The following is a 21,385-nucleotide window of genomic DNA, read 5'->3' as shown; positions in this document are numbered from 1 at the left end:
CATTCACTAGGTCTGGGTGTGTGTTTGATAAATTTCTGGAGGTGATTCTAATGATTAGCCAGAGATGGGTCCCACTAATATTGCGATTGTATTTGTTTCCTGTTTCTGTTGTAACAAATTACCACAAATTTAGTGGCTTAAAACCACACATATTTATTCTCCTACAGTTATGGAAGTCAGAACTGTGAAATCAGTTTCCCAGGGCTAATCTCAAGCTTCCCTAAGCTGCCTGCATTCTGTGATTGAGTCTCCATCTTCAAAGCATATCACTCCAGCCTCTGCCTGTCACTGCACTGCCTTTTCCTCTTCTGTAGCTGTATATCCCTCCACCTCCCTGTACTAAGGCACTTGTGATTACATTTGGGGCGCACCCAAATCATCCAGGATAATCCCTCATCTCAAGATTCGTACTTCACTCACATCCTCAAAGTCTCTTTGAGTGTGGGAAGTTCCCAGGGATTCAGACATGGATATCATTGAAGGTCATTATTCAGCTCTACCACAATAACCTGCAAGTTCCCAACAATCTCTGTTCTCTGTTCCCAGCACAGTTCATTAGAAATACTGGACTCTTGCCACAAGAACAAGGTAGCTATCGTTCCATCTCCACCCTGACTTCTCTCTCCTTCCTTTATGCTCAGTGAAAGGCAGTGAGGTGCACCATCTGCCCGTCCCATCAGGGCATTACCCAGAATCAGAGTTGGGAGAAAGCACCTCATAAGCCTACTCTGACACAGAGTACGTCCCAGGGACCAGGCGAGGATTAAAAAGCGGTATGGTAGGCAGCTGCCAGACAACTGAAGTTATATGGAGCTCGCTAATTTGTTCTTTTGTTTAGAAAGGATTCATATCATTCTCTTGGAGAAAAGTGAGATCATTTTTTTATGTTGGATCAAGTTATTCAGAAATCTGGACTGAAGAAAACATACAAACTCACTTGCTTAATGTTAGATTTTCTTTTCTTCTTGCATAAGGAATATTTGTACATAGTCACTGAACCAGCTGGAGTTGCACACTTGGATTTTCGCAGCTGATATAAGCAGAGTTCAGATTCTGCCCTTGATCTCAGCAGCTTGGGAAAGCACCTGCTGAATACTGCTTCCTCAAGTCAAATACCTTCGGCAGTAAGGGACATGGCATTTGAAAGCTCTAATAAACTCATCTGTAAATTCTTCTCTCCGAGGATTAGGAAAACCAACTGACTGGAGAGTGAGTCAGCATTTTCCGCCTCCTCGTCAGCCAATGCACCACAGCTAAGATGCAGAAACAGGCTCAGAACTCACACCTCTCTCAGAGCTGGGTGGCTCCCTTCCAAACCACCAGCTGTTCTTTCTACTTTCTTTTCTATTTTTTAAAGCAGTCAGAAGCAAATGCTTCAGAACTACATATACTAAGTCTCTTTTCCCTTGTGCCAAAAATACATAGAACCCTGGACTCTGTTCTGAGACCAGCAGTTGCAAAGAATGGGGAAGGTTAATAAGTAAACCCGCCCATGACTGGAGAAGGTTCAGCTGTATGACTCAACACTTAAGACTCCCCGGCCTCCCTTGCAGAGAGAAACAATGTGGCAGTTGAACAAAGAAAGTAAGGGCACTGTCATGCTCAATGGCTTGCTTCAGTCACAGATTGGTCTAAAATTCCATTCCACAGAATTGAAGATAATTTGGGGTCATTACCATTTCTCAGCAACTCCAATTCATTCCTGTTGACAGTGAGCGTGAGGCCCATTCTGAGAGAAGAAAATTGTACTCAGTGGAGAGTCGCAATGCTCTACCATTTCCCCAAAGAAATCAGTCCAAACTGCATGTCGCTGCAGTTAACCTATCTGTGTATAATATAACTCAGTGTTTTTAGTGCTGATAGATTTTCCAAAGTACAAAAAAAAAAAATTGTGTCTGGAGGCAAAAAGAATAATTTCACTTCCATTGCTTTCTAGGTCATAACATTTCACATTTGATATTCCTTCCAAATATAGCAGTTATTGGCCTGATCGTTGCTCACACATCCAGGCATATTGCATTCAGCTCATCCGTCTCCATGCTGCTGAGAACTCTGGAGGGCTCACCCTCCACCCACTAGCATCCTTCTTATATCTTTTAAAGACATGTGCTCAGATGGTGGCATTTCACTCAGAGAGCAAGGCTGCACTTTCATTATCCAGAGCTAAAATTAAGTCCGTTTATTAGGAACAACTATGGGCAGAAAATAGCCATTTTTAAATATTTGAGTTAGAGAAAAGGGGGTTCTAACCCCACCTACAGCAGCATACATACACTCAGAATAGGCTTTAAGTGAAAGGCTAAATCAAACAATAGGTATCTATTGAGTACCCTCTGGTAAATCAGGCACAGGGCACATCCAGGAGAACAAGACTGCTACAGATTTCTTGGGGCTTACCAACTTGCAGAGAAGCCAGACAGTGAACAAGAGCTCACAGGTATGCTAAGTGCTGTAAGAATAAATTTCAGGGGCTCCCATACTTTACTTTGTTGAGAAAGTCTTTAACTTTTTTCCCCTCTAGGTATAAAGGAAACAGCCAGCAATCAAATAGACTCCATTGTACCACTGTGGACAGACTCTGGTTTGGCACTTGTGAAAGCCACCCATATCTCCAGATTTTGTTTCCATGTGGCCACAAAAATACAAATATGTACACAAGTGTTCCATAGATGAATCAGAAAATACAGGCTTCTGCCTCTCAGCAAGGCTAGTTTGGAGATCTTTCCCTCAAGCGTTCTGCTGTAGACTGGATCCACATGCCTATTTTTAGTTGCTTGTTTCAGAGCATGGGGGGGAATGGAGCTCCACACACAGGGAGGTTGCAGTCTAGGCCCAGCAAGATCCTACTAATCTGGAGTTGAGGTGATGCCTAGTTATCTCCTTTCTCCAGAACTCCCTGGCGGAAAGATAATTAAAGAACCTGTTCTTGGGGTGGAATAATTAAGAACAAACCCACAAATCAACTAAGTGTAGCTAAGGGTGGAAAGTCTATGCAATATTCAGGAGTCTTCTCCCAATTAATTGGTGGTCTTTTTTTTTAATTAAAAAATTTTTTAATGTTTATTTTATTTTTGACAGAGAGACAGAGAGACAGAGCATGAGTGGGGGGAGGGACAGAGAGAGAGGGACACACAGAATCTGAAATAGGCTCCAGGCTCTGAGCTGTCAGCACAGAGCCTGATGCGGAGCTCAAACTCACAGACCTTGAGACCATGACCTGAGCCAAAGTCGGACGCTTAGCCAACTGAGCCACCCAGAAGCCCCTAATTGGTGGTCTTTAAAATTCACACAGAGCATATTTTCTTTCCTAGATGGTCCACATGCCAAGACATAGCAAACATATTACATATGGAACATCATACACAAACGCATGTCCTTATAGAAATTCTTACCTTCATTAGACTATCAATGTTGTGAAATGCTCTTTAAATACTTTAATGACAGCCTTCGTATCTTTGTCATATGCAGTACATTTCTGGATTCGGGAATGAATGTGCCTCAGAGGACCCTCGCTGCCCAGGTGCTCTGCCAGAAGGACAGGTATGGATGAATAGAATATCAGCTTAGAGAGCTCTGATTTGTAGGAATGAATAACTAGCCCTCAGGCCAAAGTGCATCTACTCACCATTGTTCCTGGGAACTGTCTAGGAGTTTCACAACTCATTAAGATACTTGGGATACACAACAATGCCAATACAAAGATTAAAGTGGGATGGTGGTTACCTATGGCAAAGCATGCAATCTGAAATAGCAAGACTAACTGTAAGACTTTCAGGAGAATCCCCTAGGCTCAAGGTTAAGAGGACTTCCTTATAGTTCTCTTAAATGGCATGAGTTATGACAATGATGAGAAAATAATCAGTCCTAAAAATGGATCCACAAAGATGTTTACACTAGTGTTGGTTACAATAACAAAAGTATGGCATACAAAATATTTTCAAAAATTTTAAAGAATATTTTATGGCATGAAAAAATTGCTCATGATATAGTGTTTCTTCCACCAAAAAAAATTTCGTGATCATTATAGGACTACACACATCATCCATCATTGGATCCTTATTTTGGAGGATAAGAATGGAAGGAAATGTACCAGTGTGACAACATTGGGTTATTTCTGGATGGTGAGATCATGGGTTATATTTTATAAATGTTCTGTATTACACGTGTATTGCTTTTCTAAACACGAGGAAAGTCACCTAAACAGTTGTTACAAAAAGTATATATGGGTTGAAGATGGTCTTGTGCAGTGGACCAGAGCATCCTCATCCAGGACAGAATTCCCCCACTGAATTGTTTGCAGGAAGGTGAGATGCTTTTCTGATTGGAGTGATGTTGTTTATTGCTTCCTTTGTTTTAGAACAATCCTCAAGTCTGCCCTTATAACCTGTATGCTGAGCAGCTCTCAGGATCGGCTTTCACTTGTCCACGGAGCACAAATAAGAGAAGGTACAGGATTAGATTAATTCTGACCTGAAGGCTGTGGGATTTATGACTAGTACTTAATGCTGGCTCCTACATCTGGGCCATCGCTTCCCAGGGCTGCCGAAGATTCTGCTTTTCACAGGCTGTACTCTGGTAATTGTGAGGGGAGGGCTTGTCTCCAGCTAGGATCAAGTCACTGGTGGAAAAAAGTAAGGAAGCAGCTGCACAGTCTTGGAAAACACACATGTCCAGCTCCATTTACAAATTATCACTTGTCTCCAAAGGAAAATGTCCCCAGTAGGTGCATGTGTGGCTAAGTTAGTTGATCATACGACTTTGGCTCAGGTCATGATCTCGCGGTTCACGGGTTCAAACCCCGCGTCAGGCTCTGCGCTGACAGTTCAGAGCCTGGAGCCTGCTTCAGATTCTGTGTCTCCTTCTTTTTGTGCCCCTCCCCCACTCATGCGTGTGCTCTCTCTCTCAAAAATAAGTAAACTAAAAAAAATTTTTTAAAAGAAAAGAAATGTCCCCAGTAAATTGGCCTTCCCCAAAGGGTTGTCCACTTGAATTTTCAATTTTGATTTGTTTGTTTGTTTGTTTGTTTGTTTTTAAATAATGAGTAACTCAAAATTACAGTGTAATATCTTCTTCAGCTGACTAGAAATATTATTTCTTTGCATGAAAATATTGGATAACTAACCTCGGGCAGTTGAAAGGTCATCTATTATGGCCTCTTGTGGTTTGAATTAATAAGGTTTTTACTCTTTGGAATTTGCCTTTGATGGAAACCAGCACATTCATTAGCAAAATGTGTCATGTTGCATGCTTCCTCTAATCCCACAAGCCAGGTCAATGAACTCACTCCCTTGATGTACTCCCATGGGGCAGGTTGAACACAATAGATGTTGTGGTTTGGGGAGGCAGTAAGTGTTGTACTTAAACAAGTAGTGTCGAACTATAGGAATGTCAGGCTAGGGCATCTGTGGAGAGGAGTGCTCCTAATTTTGGAGACTTGGGGAGGAGGGCAGTTGGTCTGGTACTGCTTAGTGGATGGGACTGGCTTTACCTCCACAGTCTCCTCCTAGGGAGCAAATGAGGTAGTGACTACGACAGCACAATGGACCACACAAACGATAGGTTGTTGTCTTTAGTGGTTAATTATGCCCACTCTGAAGTCAGGTCCCCTGAGTTTAAATCATGCCTCCTTCTCCTTTAAGCTGTGTGACCTTGAGCAAGTCATCTACCCCCTCAGAGCCTATGGTTCCTCATTTGTCAAAGAGATGACGATAGTACCTATTTCATAGTTGTGGTGAGGATTAAAGGAAAGAGTGCATATAAAGTACTTAGCACATTGCCTGGCACATGGTGAGTGCTCAATTAACATTAATTATTCCAATCACCATTACTGTCAGCATAGTAGTATTTCTCCCTCCAATACAGGGTACCCGTAGGAGGCTGTCAGAGAACTGAGTGTGAGCTATGGCAAGTGCTATGCTACTACGTCTATCCATAACAATACTGCTTCTGTCTTGACAGATATGTGCATGGAGGGAAGAAGAGATCATTTCCCATACTTGTCAAAACTCAGGGGTTAATTCTATTATCGTTTAATCACCTCTCTCTCTCTCTCTCTCTCTCTCTCTCTCTCTCTCTCTCCCTCTGCAATTCCAGTCAAGGTAAGGAAGGAACACTGACAATTCCTGTTCATTTTAATTTATGACAACCTAGCCTCCATGACTATGTTCTTGACTTTATGGCCATTCAATAATGGGACACCTGGACTCCAGATTCTGCTGCCTACCCCCATTATTCAGTGATATCTTCAGGCAGCAGGAGCTTAGCTCTGTTCCAGGAGGCTGAAAAGGAGCTGTTGGCATTTCATTAAGAAGCTGGCACCATTCCTTGAATCAGAATTAAATCTCTGTCCAGGGTAATGTAGTGCTGCCTGGGGAGTTTTATAAACAGCTAAAAAACAAGGGACACTAGGCATGGCTCACCCATCTGTTTAGAACTCTCCAAAGGTATCCACAATAATTTTTGTGAAAATGCTCAAAATCCCCAGTGGAAAGATAGAACCAGGTAAGCCTGGAATTCTTACAGTGAGTCACTTCTCATTTAAATCACAGAGTAGAGGGCCTCACAAAACTCTCAGAGATTATACTTATCAAGGGTTACTTTTTATCAGATTGTTAGCTGATCCCTCAGGTACTGAGGAGGGGAGAGTCAGGACAGAGAATGTGGAAAATTTGGACCATCTTAAAAACCCAGATGATTAGGGGTAGGCAGACAATTCAACACATATCTAGTAAGTGAGAACTTACTATGTTCCAGGCACTCTAAATACATAAACTCTGAATCCTCACAATAATCCTAGGAGATAAGGATGAGAAACATAACTTGCCCAGGGTCACACAGTTGTTTCTTAGATATGTATGCATGCCCTTAACTACTAGAAACTACAGAGGCTTGGTTTATTCATAAGCATAAAGTCCAAGGTCAGAGGTCACATCATTTAGAACTGGAGGAATCAAATGGAACCTGGACAATCTAGCCCTTTTATCTCCCAAATGGTTCAGTGTAGGGCCAGGCAAACTCCACCCCTTGAAGTAGACTGTCCTAGGGTTTAAGGGGCCAGAGGCTGTTTAAGCAGGTCTAGTCTCCCATTGTCAGAAGTAGTGTTCCTTTTTGTTCTGTACACTGCCAGAGTAATGGTCTCTGAAAGGACTTGGGTCCCACTTAGCAAGTTCCAGTGTCCCTCGCAACTTCTGGACGGTTCTTCTCCTGGTGCTCTTCAGGATTCCTGCATCTTCTCTTCCTGAAGCCTGAGATCTGGGTCCTGGCAGGGAGATCTTTGGCTCAGACCTTGACATACACAGATAACTTGAAAAGGAGAAAGAGAAAGAAAGAAAGAAAGAAAGAAAGAAAGAAAGAAAGAAAGAAAGAAAGAAAGAAAGAAAGAAAGAAAGAAAGAAATTACTAACTGTAAGACTATATGGACAGATCATCTTATAATTTTGGAGTACAGAGTGTTAATGTCCTAAACCTCTTACAAATTAGTATCAAAAAGACACATAACCCAATAAAAAAAAAATGGTAAATGACTTGTACAAGTAATTCATAGAAGAATTACAAAGAACCAATAAACATACAGATTCTTGACCTTACTCATAATAAAGGAAATACAAAATAAAAATGAAATACTATTTTTTGCCTATAGGGCCAAAATCATTTTTAATAATGCCTCCTATTTGTGAAGACATGAGCCATCAGTCACTCACACAGTATTGTTGTGAGAATAAAGTGGTACAGTGATTTGGCAATTTTGTTTATATATGCACTGGTAATATCTGAGAGAATATATAAGAACATTGTTAGGCTCTGATGCTTCTGATAATTGGCCCTGAAGAAATTGGAGGAGAAATTGGAAGAACCATTTACCCTTAGGGACTTTTGAATTTCTTGAATTTCTTGAACTATTTCTACCATAGTCATGTACTGCTTTTATAATTTTAAAGAAAAAATTTATATTTCAAAAATAACAAAGAAACACCCTATATTTTTTCAGTCTATGTAGGATTCATTGTCCTCACCTTCCAGAATAAGAAATAGTGTCCAATGACGTATACACACTAATGCTTTTCTATGGATTTTCCTGTACAGATATCCCTCAAGATACTTCCCCTTCCTTAATAGTTGTCATTGGAAAAGACAATTCTTTATTGTTTTGTCAGTATGGGAACAACCAAGAGCCAGAGGCTCAATTTGAAGAGTAATGGGCAGAGTGGAAAGGTGGGAAGAGGCCAGGGCTATGGGCAGCAGTGGCTATTAAGAAGTGATGCTGTGTCATTGCTTCTCACATTAAAGCCCACAGATCGTTGTTGACTTGAGCATCTTCCTGATGGTACTTCCTGAGCCAGTCTGCGTATCCCTAATAACACCACCCTAAGGCTTATGTGTCCTTGTTTCCCCCCCAGCTGGCTGTATCGGATTCTACCTTCAGTTTCCCACAAGCCCTTTGAGTCCATTGACCAAGGCCATGTCACTCACAACTGGGATGAAGTTGATCCTGACCCTAACCAGGTAAAATGGTCCTGTGAATTGGTGCATACCAGGTATCCAAAGCCTTGAATATAAATATTTAGGTCAAACCTTGGTCTTTGAGAAATTAGACACTTTGTAAAAAATAAATGCTAGTATGTGTCTGTTCTTTTGCTCATACTTGGCTGGGAATTTTGGAATTGTTTGCTGGGAAAACTGGAATTCACCTGCATGAATGAGTGTGTGTGTGTGTGTGTTTATATACCCAGTTTTCAGTAATGAGGCGGACCCAGTGCTATAGCGGACTGAGCTCTGTTTTTGTTTTTTTACCTTTGAGAACTCTAGTATATTCCCATTGTCTCTGAGCTTGGGTACATGTCACTGATACCAGGTATATAATGCAGGAAGTAAAACGTACCTGGGTTTGCATCCCTGCTCCTCTACTTACTTGCTGGGTCTTTGAGCCATGGTATCTCACCTGTAAACTGGGGTGATCACAACATCTGCCATGCAGTGCTGTTGTGACGATTACATGAAAGAACAGGTATGAACATGCTTCACACAGTACATGCCTGGCACACAGGAGGCAAGACCCATGACTCTGATATAGCCATTTTGATATATTCACTTAAAGGCACCAGTGGTACAAATAAATCTCGGGTTTTATATTCAGGTAAATATGTTTTTTCATTTTATGTTATTTTAGGGGTGCCTGGATGTCTCAGTCAGTTAAGTGTCTGACTTGATTTCGGCTCAGGTCATAATCTCACAGTTTGGTTCAGTTCATGAGATTGAGCCCCACATGGGGCTCTGCCCTGACAGTGCAGAGCCTGCTTGGGATTCTCTCCCTCCCTCTTTCACTGCCCCTGTCTCTCTGTCTCTCTGTCTCTCTGTCTCTCTGTCTCTCTCTCTTTCTCCCCTTTCCACAGCCCTAGGAAATCTGTGACCTCCTTTTGGGTTACCAAGACATTATGTCTGTACCTACAAATCGCCTTCCCCTAAGTGCTTATATTTTTTGTAGAAAAAAGCCAGAATAGCCATAGTTACTTTTGGTTTCCGGCTCTGCTCCAGCTTTTCCCTCATTATGGAAATCTCAGGGAACTAAGTACCTGCTTGAATGCTACTCACCCTTCTCCAACAGGGACAGGAAGGGAGGCATTCGGAGTGGAAAACAAAATGTAAGTTAACAAAAGTTTAGCCATGTCACAGCCATTTTGCAACCAGGATATGTTATCTAAATAATTGACCCTTAAACTTGTGTGAAGTTTAATGCATGTAGCAAATATCCTCCCCATTCACCACGGGCCTATTTTTGCCTCTCAGCATATGGGAAAGGTCAGCCCCTGCTCCAACCCCCAACCCTGCAGACACAGTCCCCTGCCAAGACCCAAAGCCAGATTTTCCTCTCCTGCCCCTTCCCCCTTCCTCCAGCCAGGGCTCTTGTGCAGAACACAATTTGCACAACCAACGTGGGGTCCCTGTCTCCGTCTCCGCCTCGTCGTTGAGTCTCACCTGGCCTCCTAATCCAATCCCATTTGACCACTTTCTCTCCCATCCTCAAGTTAGGAATGCATCTGGCAGATCATCCTCATTTAACCATTTACCTCACACATTTAACGATTTAGTTCACCCACTCATCTCAGAAAGGGCCAGAAATCATTCTAGCGAAAGTCACCGCTCATTTTCTGGGAATCTACTTGATTCCTCAATGGGTTACATCTCAAATTCTCTAATTTCTCTCTTAGAGTTACAATGGTCATGCTTGTTTGTTTTTGACCAATAAATAGACCTGATTACTTAATAATGGAACTCTATCTTCTGTTAGAAAATATAAAGGACAGATACCTGTACTTTGGTAGGATTCCTGGTCAGGCTAAATAAATTAAGCATTTAATATACACTAGTTTGGGAAAGTTGAAAGGGTATTTGGGCCACAAGAGTTTCCCTATTCTTTTCTTCAGGCAACATAGGGAATAGCCAATTAAGTTTCTGACAGTTCTCTCAAGTAGAGCCAACTTTCATATCATACAAAGGAACAGGGTGGTTGTAGAATCAGCAAGTAAGACAAAAATTAAGGGCAAAATCCTTGAATTACCCATAAATTAAAGGATACGTGGTTTTCTGTATGCCACCCCATATGGTCATTCTTATGTACACTAAATTTGAGAACAAACTACACTAAATTGAGTAAACTAAAAGAAGGATTATAGAAAAAGGCCATAGGTAAATGTTTGGGAATTAACTGTCAAATAACTAGTGGTAAATAAGGAGGAGTGGGAAGTTTCAGTGACCCTGCCTGCTCATATCACCCACACCAGTCATCAAAACCTCTAAAACCTTAATACGTCTTTATAGATTGGTTTATGGTTATTTTATATAGTTTATTAGGGGTTGAGGGTTAGGTTTTAAGCCTAACCTAAGGAAAATGTGACTATGATATGTAACATTCTCAGTAATATCCTTTTATTAGACATTATTATCTCTATAACTATTAATGATACATTTTCTTTTTCTTTAAGTTTATTTATTTCAAGGGAGAGGGATAGAGAGTGAGGGAGGAGGAGGGTCAGAGACAGAGCGAGGCAGAGAAACCCAACCAGGCTCCAAGCTGTCAGCACAGAGCCCAATGTGGGGCTCAAACTCATGAACCCATGAGCTCATGACCTGAGCCAAAGTCAGACACTTAACTGACTGAGCCACCCAGGAGCCCCAATTATTGATACATTTTATTTAACATGAATACGCCCCGTTATAGTGATTATTTTGTGGCACAGGTGGCTTATCTATGGAAGCTAACCGCATTCTGATAGAATTTTTCTGGTTTTGTCTTGTTAAAAACATAATATTTACTTACAAAACTTCAAATGACGTAGAAATTAACAAAGTAAAAATGGAAGTCTCTCATCATAGGTGAGCATCAAGTATGCCGTCTGTGTATATTATTTTATCGTTTTATAACTAGTTAGCACTTTGAAAGGGAAGTTGGAGGCAACTACATTAAAAAGTCTGAGTTAATGTAGAGGCATCAACAGTTTCTGCTTGCTTTGTAGTAGACACTCAATATGTATTTGTTTCCTCTCCCTTCTCTGTGTTTCTCATTCTAGCATCCCTTTGAACTTCTTGAACTTGATACTTTTTCCCTGTTTTGAATTCCTTCAAACACATTCTGTATGGTGGCCACTGAATGACTTTCTTCTCCAGTATTTCCTCTTTTCCCATTTATGACCTGTGCTCACACACGGTGGGACAGCTGTGCCCCAGAACTCACCAGGGCCTCTCTGAGCACCAGCTCCATCAAGGTAGTGGTTTATCATCCTCTTGTTCATGACTTACCTCCCCTGCCATCCTACTTCCTTTGCCCTGATACACACATCCTAGCTGTTCATGCTGCATTGATCTTTTTGTCTTTTCATTTACACCTTCTTGACAAGTTAATATCTCTTTCCAATTACGCTTCATTAATAACCACAGCAATCTGCATTCATCACTTTTCCCGTCTTATAACCTCTTCCAAATATGGACACTAGACTCATAAAGAAAGTCTAAGACAATTATAATTAGGTACCCATCTGACAGTCCTTTCCCATTTAAGTCTGTATTGTAGGTATGTCTTCACCTGTCACAGACCAAAATAAATAATTCATCAGCTTCACCAACTCCCCACATTAGTCATCTCTGGGAATTTGAAGACTTAAGAATTACCTAATGTTTCCTCCAAGAGAGCATCGTGGGATATGCTATCATCACTGTCATTTTTGATACCTACCCAGGAAGATTGAGGATGATGTTCCTCAAACCTTTATTTTCCCTTAGCATCTATTTAATCAATTGTCTAAGAATTATTGCAAACTTTTTTTTTTCAACGTTTATTTATTTTTGGGACAGAGAGAGACAGAGCATGAACAGGGGAGGGGCAGAGAGAGAGAGGGAGACACAGAATCGGAAACAGGCTCCAGGCTCTGAGCCATCAGCCCAGAGCCCGACGCCGGGCTCGAACCCATGGACCGCGAGATCGTGACCTGGCTGAAGTCAGAGGCTCAACCGACTGCGCCACCCAGGCGCCCCTATTGCAAACTTTTTTTGAGTGTACTTAGATTCAACCTGTGGACATAACACATCCAATCCATTAATATCTCTCATAAGAAATATACCTAATTTTGTTCATCATGTACCTTCCTCTAACTTTGAGAATATCAGAATTTAACAAAGAAATCTGCATCCAATTTAACTGTGATTTTGCAGATTTCAATTCGCATTCCTGAATCAACATTCCCCTTTAAAAATCAGAGTCCTTTAAAGTTTATCTTTCTTAATACTGCAGCCCTAACCTTTGGACTTTTGGAAAGCCAGACTGGAGCCAGTTAAGCCTCAGCTGAAGGAATAACTCTTAGTTCTCATCCAGTATAATTTGGACCAAGTGATAAACACCTCATAGCTAATTGAAGACCAAACCATAAAATTTCCTTTGCCTCCAAGACATGCAAATTACCAAAAATGTTTCCAAAACCTATACCCTCCCAGGGTATTTGCTGTTTAATTTGTTAAACTATTCAGATCTCACCATCCTAAAAGCCCCCTCTCTGCAAAAATGTCTTGGGTTTCCCACCTCTTTAAGTTTTTGACCAAGTCTCTCCTATTCACACTATATTTCTTGCACTTTATCACCCCCACTCACTCCTTAACCCTTTGCAGTTCAGCCTGCCCAGACCACTCGATTGAAACTACTTATATCATACATGTTATATTATATATTTTAAACAATAATGCACCCCCATTAATATATTCAAAACCTACATAAAAGTGTTAATGCCCAATAATCGCATCAATGCAGAGTTAACCACTTCTAATGTTTCGGTTTCTTTCTTTTCAGTTTTTTAGTTTTGGTTTTGGTTTGGTTTTTGTTTTGTTTTGTTTTGTTTTGGTTTGCCTTGGTTTTGGTGCATATATGTAAATAAGATCTGGGTCCTATGCAGCCAGAAACCAAAAGTAATTGAAAATAATTCCAATCTTCATTTGCTTCTCTGGAGAGCATTAAAGAATACCCAATATGTGACCTACAAGAACACTTGGTAAACTCCCCTTTCCCCAATTTCCCCAGACTCCAGCCCCCTCCATCCAGAGTCCTCTCTCAGCTACCGCTCCCCAAGCTCCTCAGCCCCACCCACCGCTGGTTCACAACTCTGGTCTTCCTCCCCTCCCTTTTGCCTCTGGAGCAAGAACGGACAGTGTAGGTCTCCACCCCCTTTCCTAGGAAACTCCCAGGAAAGATGGATCTGTATGATGAGGCTGCATGCAGTTCACCAGACCCGAGAGGAGTGGGGATGGGCAAATCAATTTTCCAAAGGAGTAGGGAAGGGCAGAGGAAGGGCTGTAAATAATCTTGTATCAATGCTGTTTAAGAAATCAGTTATACAAACAAACAAAAAGCAGAAACAGACCCATAAATACAGAGAACAAACTGATGGTTGCCAGAGGGGAAAGAGGTGGGGGAATGGGCAAAATGAGAAAGGGAGGAGCAGATATAGGCTCCTAATTATGAAATGAGTAAGTCATAGGGATAAAAGGCACAGCATGGGGAACATAGTCAATGGTATTGTAATAGTGTTGTATGGTGACAGATGGTAGCTGCACTTGCAGCGAGCATAGGATAACACATAGACTTGACAAACCACTAGGTTTTACACCTGAAACTAATGTAACGTGTGTCAACTACACCTCAATTGAAAAAAATCAGCTACATATATATTAACTATAATGAAATCATGCTGTAATACAGTTTAACATTGTGTTTTTTTAATTTAAACATATTTTGTGCCTTTTCCCATGTCTTTTTAAACTCCTTGAGTATAGATAATTTTTTGAAATTATTTATTTATTTATTGAGAGAGAGAGAGAGAGAGAGAGAGAAAGAGTGTGAGCATGGGAGGTGCAAAGAGAGAGGGGCACAGAGGATCCAAAGAAGGCTTCGTGCTGTGTGCAGAGAGCCTGATGTAGGCAGGGCTCAAACCCATGAACTATGAGATCATGACCTGAGCCCAAGTCAGAAGCTCAACCAACTGAGCTGCCCCAAATATAGATAATTTTTTTAATTTTGTTTTTTAATATTTATTTGAGAGAAAGACGACAGAGCACGAGCCAGGGAGGGGCAGAGACAGAGAGAGACACAGAATCTGAAGCAGGCTGCAGGCTCTGAGCTGTCAGCACAGAGCCCGACGTGGGGCTCGAACTCACAAACCATGAGATCATGACCTGAACTTAACTGACCTTAGTTGGACGCTTAACTGACTGAGCCACCCAGGTACCCCTAGATAATTTTTAATGTGGCATCATAATCCAATGTATGTTTATAAGATAATTCCTCTATTGTCAGATAGAGTGTTTCCATTTTTTCTATTATAATTATTATGGCTAAGTACAATCCTCATCTCCTCAATGTCCCGAGCCGAAAACAGTTGTCTTCCCTCTTTTCATCCTGTACAGCCTTCCAAGATAGGCAGTTAAGAGCCCTAATTTACTATCATATCTTTCAAATCCTCCACTTTCTTTAATATCCCCTACATACCAGCCATATTGGAACGTCTGCCATTTCAGGGCAACAATACCCTAAGTTTTTCTTCCGTAGTGCTTTATGCTCTTTCATCTACCTGGAATTTTCTTTTTCCCTCACAAATATTCACTCGTCCAAATCCCACTCATAATTTAAGACTCATCTTAAATACCACTTCCTTCATTTATCCCTTTCAATATTTCCCAGAGTATTTGAGAATAGGATCTATGTCTCCATCATCTTCATATGACCTGAAGTGTTCAGCACATGCCTTATTCCAAAGAGTAGAATCACAAGCATTTATTGACTTGACTCCCTGATAGTTCAGATCCCATCATCCTATAAACAGACTAGGTTGCATTTTCCTAAATTCACTTACTTGTGTTTACCAATATTACAGTGCACTTTGCTCCCTTCAGCCCTTTGGGACAGCTTGCTGGCTCTTTTTAGAGTACATCTGCATCAGCTTACATTTCACTCCTTGGAAAGATGTTGGAGCTTTCTGAAAACCAGATTATTTCATTGTGCATATCTTTTATTTCCCATGTATAAGAATGTTAAATAGACTCTGTGTCAGGAAACATCTTTGAGTGAACATTCCTGTTTATATTTCTCTTCCAAAGTCATTTCTACTTACCTATTTCCTTATTTTCCTATCAGAAAGTGCCCACACTTCCAGGGTCTTCTGTAATAGATTCCCTAAGGGCAGAGACTGTCATGTTTATCTCCAGCACCTAGCATAAAACCTGACACACAGAGAGGTCCAATCAGTCATTTGATTGAATTAATATAAGGGACTTGAACAATAATACTGACACCACAGGACCTTAGCAAGTTTTGGGTCCCAAGAGTCAGATTGGCCCAGGGCAACTTAGCACTGAAGGAGCAGTAAATAAGGGTGAGATTGGAAGACCAAGTCTAAGACCATTAAAGGAAGGCAAACCCTGAGTTCAGGAGCCAAGCAGAGCACGAATAGTTTGGGAAGCAAATCAAGATAGGATGAGATTAAAGGGCTCAGGGTATAGGTTACTAAGAGAGACTGAGAGAATGTTGGTATCCATTCTTAGCAGAGAAAACTTCTCTAAACCACCAATTCTTTCCTTTCTAAAATAGAGATGACAATCATAGGTGTCTCAGAAGGTTGTTGTGAGAATTAAATGTCATCCAACAAATATTAATTGAGTGACTACTATGTTTCCTGCTCTACATGAGGTGCTGAGTAATGGATATAATGCTCTTAGTTTTACACTCAAGGGCAAGGTCAAATGCGAATCCAGGTTTCTATTTATGAAAAAAATGTCAGTCAAATCTCATGAAGTCTCATCATTTTTGTGGCTTCACGAAAGACTTTGGAAAGTCTAAATAAAGTATAGTGACTTGAATCCTCCTTACCTGAGCTCTTGCCTATTATCTCAGAGAACTCCAGTGGGCCATTCAAAGCCTGATTTTTCTCCACATAAATCATGTTGGCTTTTCTCTTAAATTACTAGATTTGCTGAAGAATTCAGTGAGCCACTGTTTTATTTTATTTACCCCACACACAAATACACACACCTTCCCTAGTCTGGACTAAAACTCACTGTAGAGTAATAGCCCGGACCTCTCCTAGCCCACACCTACTCGTAATAATTGCTTATACACTGTGATCACTCTGTATCTACAAGTTACTCCAAAATTCTTAGATGGACGGTATAGACTTCTAAAGATATGTCTATCTCTAGTCAGCCACTGTTGTTGAGAGTATCTAACTCATCCAATCTAATTGAGTCCCAGGCAATTTTGGAGGAAATTTCAGTAAATAAAAGAATCTTAGTGTTGAAAGTGATATTCAGACATTCTAATCCAGTCCAACTCCTGATCTTCTGACTCTGGAAACATTGAGGCCAATTCTCTAATTTTCTTTTCATTCTCGAGTATGCATTTCAAATTTTGATCACTAAATGTTGCCACTAATTCTCTGTTTTTCTCCTTTGGTGACCTTAAAAAATATTTAATTCTGGGGTGCTTAGTCACTCAGTCGGTTAAGTATCTGACTCTTGATTTCAGTTCAGGTCATGATCTCACAGTCGTGAGATCAAGCACCACATCAGGCTCTGTGCTGACAGTGCTGAGACTGCTTGGGATTCTCTCTCTCTACCCCTCCCTCGCTCATGCTCTCTCTCTGTTTCTCTCTCTTTCTCAAAATAAATAAACTTAAAAGGCATCCATTTTTTAGTGTCTAATTCTAAATTTTTAATTCCCTTGAAGATGCTTTTCAAATTATTTCTAACCATCTCATTTCTAGTAAGTAAAAGTTTATTTTCCAATGGAATTTGGAGAATACAGTACAAAATATGTGGAGCAATGTTAGAACTGAAAGGAGAAATGGATAAATTCACAATTATAGTTATAAGCTTCCACATCTCTTTCTCAACAATTGACAGAACAACTAGACAGAAAATCAGAAAGGATATGGAAGAACTGAGGATTTCTCACACATATAAAAATTGACTTACATTCTAGAAAAACATCTTTGGACTTTTAGAAATGTTTGCCAACTTACTAACTATTGCCTGAATGTCATTTGACCCAAGTAATCTTACAAATTTGCTTTAGTCTTATTCTTTGACATTTTGGTAATGTTCTTAGTGCCTCATATTTATTTATTCATAGATTCAATCATTCAAAAGAAATTTATTAATATCTTCTATAGTCAAGGCATTGCATTGGGTACTATAATTGATTTTCACTGTTTTTGAAAAGTTTAATAATTAAATTCTGGGGGGGGGGTGTTATTTAGCAATAATATATAGAATAAAATTGTTAAAAAATTTATGGGACTAAATCAATTAACAAGCACTCTTTATCACTTTCAGAAGCTCCTCTCTGAAGAGAATTCTGGAATTATAGTTTCCTCTAGCACGCCACTGTTATATGCAAGAAGAGATACAAAATGCAGAAAGAGAAAATTACTTGACTGAGGCCACAGAATAAATGGAAACAGGCAGTAGCAGGATCCAGGTCTCCTCCCTGGCTCAGCCCAACGCACAGCCCCCTTGGGCTGGCCTTGGATCAGTGGGTTATTTTTCCACACCATGAAATTAAGCTCAACATCTAGCTTTAGCAAGAGATATTTCTACCCTCCACTTCATGGGTTCTTCCCGTTTATCCTCTCCCCAAATCTCCCTCCTCGCATTCAACAACATATTATACTGAAGCTCCTGACACAAATCTCTAGCCTGAAGATCAAAAGCTTCTTCTTGTTGGCACTGGGTTTATCAGAACCAGCTTGAGCTTTTATTATCCTTCATAATACATTGAGTATAGACCCTGTGCAATCTACTGCCATCAGACTCAGCAGATAAATTACTTCTTTCCCACACCATCTCTATCATTTGAAGGGTATTATTTTGTGCATTAGAGAAGGTTCTTCAAGGTAGTATGAAGGAAGTAGTTCCTCATCTAGTATGTGGGTCCTGTTGAAGCCATGCTCCGCACATCATCATACAGGTGCCTTTACACCTGCCTCCCCCAGCTCTCTCCTCATGACTTGAGAGCTGATATGCTACAGAAAACTGAAAAACTGACCAGCACAAACCACCCAACCAACTTCTCAACCTCTCTGGTTCAGTTTTTCCCACTCACAAAAGACAAACCTCTAATTTAGGGGTCAGGATTTTATTTCTACCCACAACAGGTATTTCAATTTCAGTAAGATCTACAAAGGTGTTGTTTCAGTGCAACGAATCAGACAGTTCTCCTATTACTGGAATTTCTTCTCTCTCTCCTTTCTCTTCCCTTCTTCTTTCTTTCTTTCTTTCTTTCTTTCTTTCTTTCTTTCTCCTTTTTTCTCTTATTTGTTTCTCTTGCTTTTTTCTTTTTTTTAATGTTTATTTATTTATTTATTTTTCAATATATGAAATTTATTGTTAAATTGGTTTCCATACAACACCCAGTGCTCATCCCAAAAGGTGTCCTCCTCAATATCCATCCCCCACCCTCCCCTCCCTCCCACCCCCCATCAACCCTCAGTTTGTTCTCAGTTTTTAACAGTCTCTTATGCTTTGGCTCTCTCCCACTCTAACCTCTTTTTTTTTCCCCCCTTCCCCTCCCCCATGGGTTTCTGTTAAGTTTCTCAGGGTCCACATAAGAGTGAAACTATATGGTATCTGTCTTTGTATGGCTTATTTCACTTAGCATCACACTCTCCAGTTCCATCCACGTGGCTACAAAGGGCCATAGTTCGTTCTTTATCATTGCCATGTAGTACTCCATTGTGTATATAAACCACAATTTCTTTATCCATTCATCAGTTGATGGACATTTAGGCTCTTTCCATAATTTGGCTATTGTTGAGAGTGCTGCTATAAACACTGGGGTACAAGTGCCCCTATGCATCAGTACTCCTGTATCCCTTGGGTAAATTCCTAGCAGTGTGATTACAGGGTCATAGGGTAGATCTATTTTTAATTTTCTGAGGAACCTCCACACTGTTTTCCAAAGCGGCTGCACCAATTTGCATTCCCACCAACAGTGCAAGAGGGTTCCCGTTTCTCCACATCCTCGCCAGCATCTAGAGTCTCCTGATGTGTTCATTTTGGCCACTCTGACTGGCGTGAGGTGATATCTGAGTGTGGTTTTGATTTGTATTTCCCTGATAAGGAGCGACGCTGAACATCTTTTCATGTGCCTGTTGGCCATCTGGATGTCTTCTTTAGAGAAGTGTCTATTCATGTTTTCTCCCATTTCTTCACTGGGTTATTTGTTTTTCGGGTGTGGAGTTTGGTGAGCTCTTTATAGATTTTGGATATTAGCCCTTTGTCTGATATGTCATTTGCAAATATCTTTTCCCATTCCGTTGGTTGCCTTTTAGTTTTGTTGGTTGTTTCCTTTGCTGTGCAGAAGCTTTTTATCTTCATGAGGTCCCACTAGTTCATTTTTGCTTTTAATTCCCTTGCCTTTGGGGATGTGTCGAGTAAGAGATTGCTACGGCTGAGGTCAGAGAGGTCTTTCCTGCTTTCTCCTCTAGGGTTTTGATGGTTTCCTGTCTCACATTCAGGTCCTTGATCCATTTTGAGTTTATTTTTGTGAATGGTGTGAGAAAGTGGTCTAGTTTCAACCTTCTGCATGTTGCTGTCCAGTTCTCCCAGCACCATTTGTTAAAGAGACTGTCTTTTTTCCATTAGATGTTCTTTCCTGCTTTGTCAAAGATGAGTTGGCCATATGTTTGTGGGTCTAGTTCTGGGGTTTCTATTCTATTCCATTGGTCTTTGTGTCTGTTTTTGTGCCAATACCATGCTGTCTTGATGATTACAGCTTTGTAGTAGAGGCTAAAGTCTGGGATTGTGGTGCCTCCTGCTTTGGTCTTCTTCTTCAAAATTACTTTGGCCATTCGGGGCCTTTTGTGGTTCCATATGAATTTTAGAATTGCTTGTTCTAGTTTCGAGAAGAATGCTGGTGCAATTTTTATCGGGATTGCATTGAATGTGTAGATAGCTTTGGGTAGTATTGACATTTTGACAATATTTATTCTTCCAATCCATGAGCAGGGAATGTCTTTCCATTTCTTTATATCTTCTTCAATTACCTTCATAAGCTTTCTATAGTTTTCAGCATACAGATCTTTTACATCTTTGATTAGGTTTATTCCTAGGTATTTTATGCTTCTTGGTGCAATTGTGAATGGGATCAGTTTCTTTATTTGTCTTTCTGTTGCTTCATTGTTAGTGTATGAATGCAACTGATTTCTGTACATTGATTTTGTATCCTGCGACTTTGCTGAATTCATGTATCAGTTCTAGCAGACTTTTGGTGGAGTCTATCGGATTTTCCGTGTATAATATCATGTCATCTGCAAAAAGCGAAAGCTTGACTTCATCTTTGCCAATTTTGATGCCTTTGATTTCCTTTTGTTGTCTGATTGCTGATGCTAGAACTTCCAACACTATGTTAAACAACAGCGGTGAGAGCGGGCATCCCTGTCGTGTTCCTGATCTCAGGGAAAAAGCTCTCAGTTTTTCCCCATTGAGGATGATGTTAGCTGTGGGCTTTTCATAAATGGCTTTTATGATCTTTAAGTATGTTCCTTCTATCCCGACTTTCTCAAGGGTTTTTATTAAGAAAGAGTGCTGAATTTTGTCAAAGGCCTTTTCTGCATCGATTGACAGGATCATATGGTTCTTATCTTTTCTTTTATTAATGTGATGTATCACGTTGATTGATTTGTGAATGTTGAACCAGCCCTGCATCCCAGGAGTGAATCCCACTTGATCATGGTGAATAATTCTTTTTATATGCTGTTGAATTCGATTTGCTAGTATCTTATTGAGAATTTTTCCATCCATATTCATCAGGGATATTGGCCTGTAGTTCTCTTTTTTTACTGGGTCTCTGTCTGGT

The 21,385-nt window shown here is 40.5% G+C and overlaps 2 protein-coding genes across 5 annotated transcripts in view; one reads left to right on the top strand and one right to left on the bottom strand.

Annotated features, from left to right (window-relative positions):
* Positions 1-21,385, top strand: part of HGD (homogentisate 1,2-dioxygenase) — a 47,928-nt gene that overhangs the window by 2,267 nt on the left and 24,276 nt on the right. Inside the window, exons 2-4 of the mRNA XM_006936082.4 lie at positions 3,469-3,540; positions 4,358-4,446; positions 8,397-8,502. Of these exons, the coding sequence (XP_006936144.2) occupies positions 3,469-3,540; positions 4,358-4,446; positions 8,397-8,502 (267 nt within the window). The remainder of the gene's footprint in view (positions 1-3,468; positions 3,541-4,357; positions 4,447-8,396; positions 8,503-21,385) is intronic.
* The window catches only part of NDUFB4 (NADH:ubiquinone oxidoreductase subunit B4), a 62,956-nt gene continuing 48,450 nt past the window's right edge, over positions 6,880-21,385 (bottom strand). For 2 of the 4 annotated variants that reach the window (XR_006585088.1, XR_006585089.1), the window contains 2 exons: positions 15,645-15,753; positions 6,880-7,302 (listed from right to left, as the gene is read on the bottom strand). The gene's annotated coding sequence lies outside the window, so the exon portion shown is untranslated. The remainder of the gene's footprint in view (positions 7,303-15,644; positions 15,754-21,385) is intronic. The other 2 variants (XR_006585090.1, XR_006585091.1) reach the window with 1 other exon arrangement.

This window comes from Felis catus, chromosome C2 (genome assembly GCF_018350175.1).
Source record: "Felis catus isolate Fca126 chromosome C2, F.catus_Fca126_mat1.0, whole genome shotgun sequence".
Taxonomy (NCBI): Eukaryota; Metazoa; Chordata; class Mammalia; order Carnivora; family Felidae; genus Felis; species Felis catus.
The sequence above is the reverse complement of the archived record's forward strand: the minus strand, read 5'-3'. Positions and strand labels throughout refer to the sequence as shown.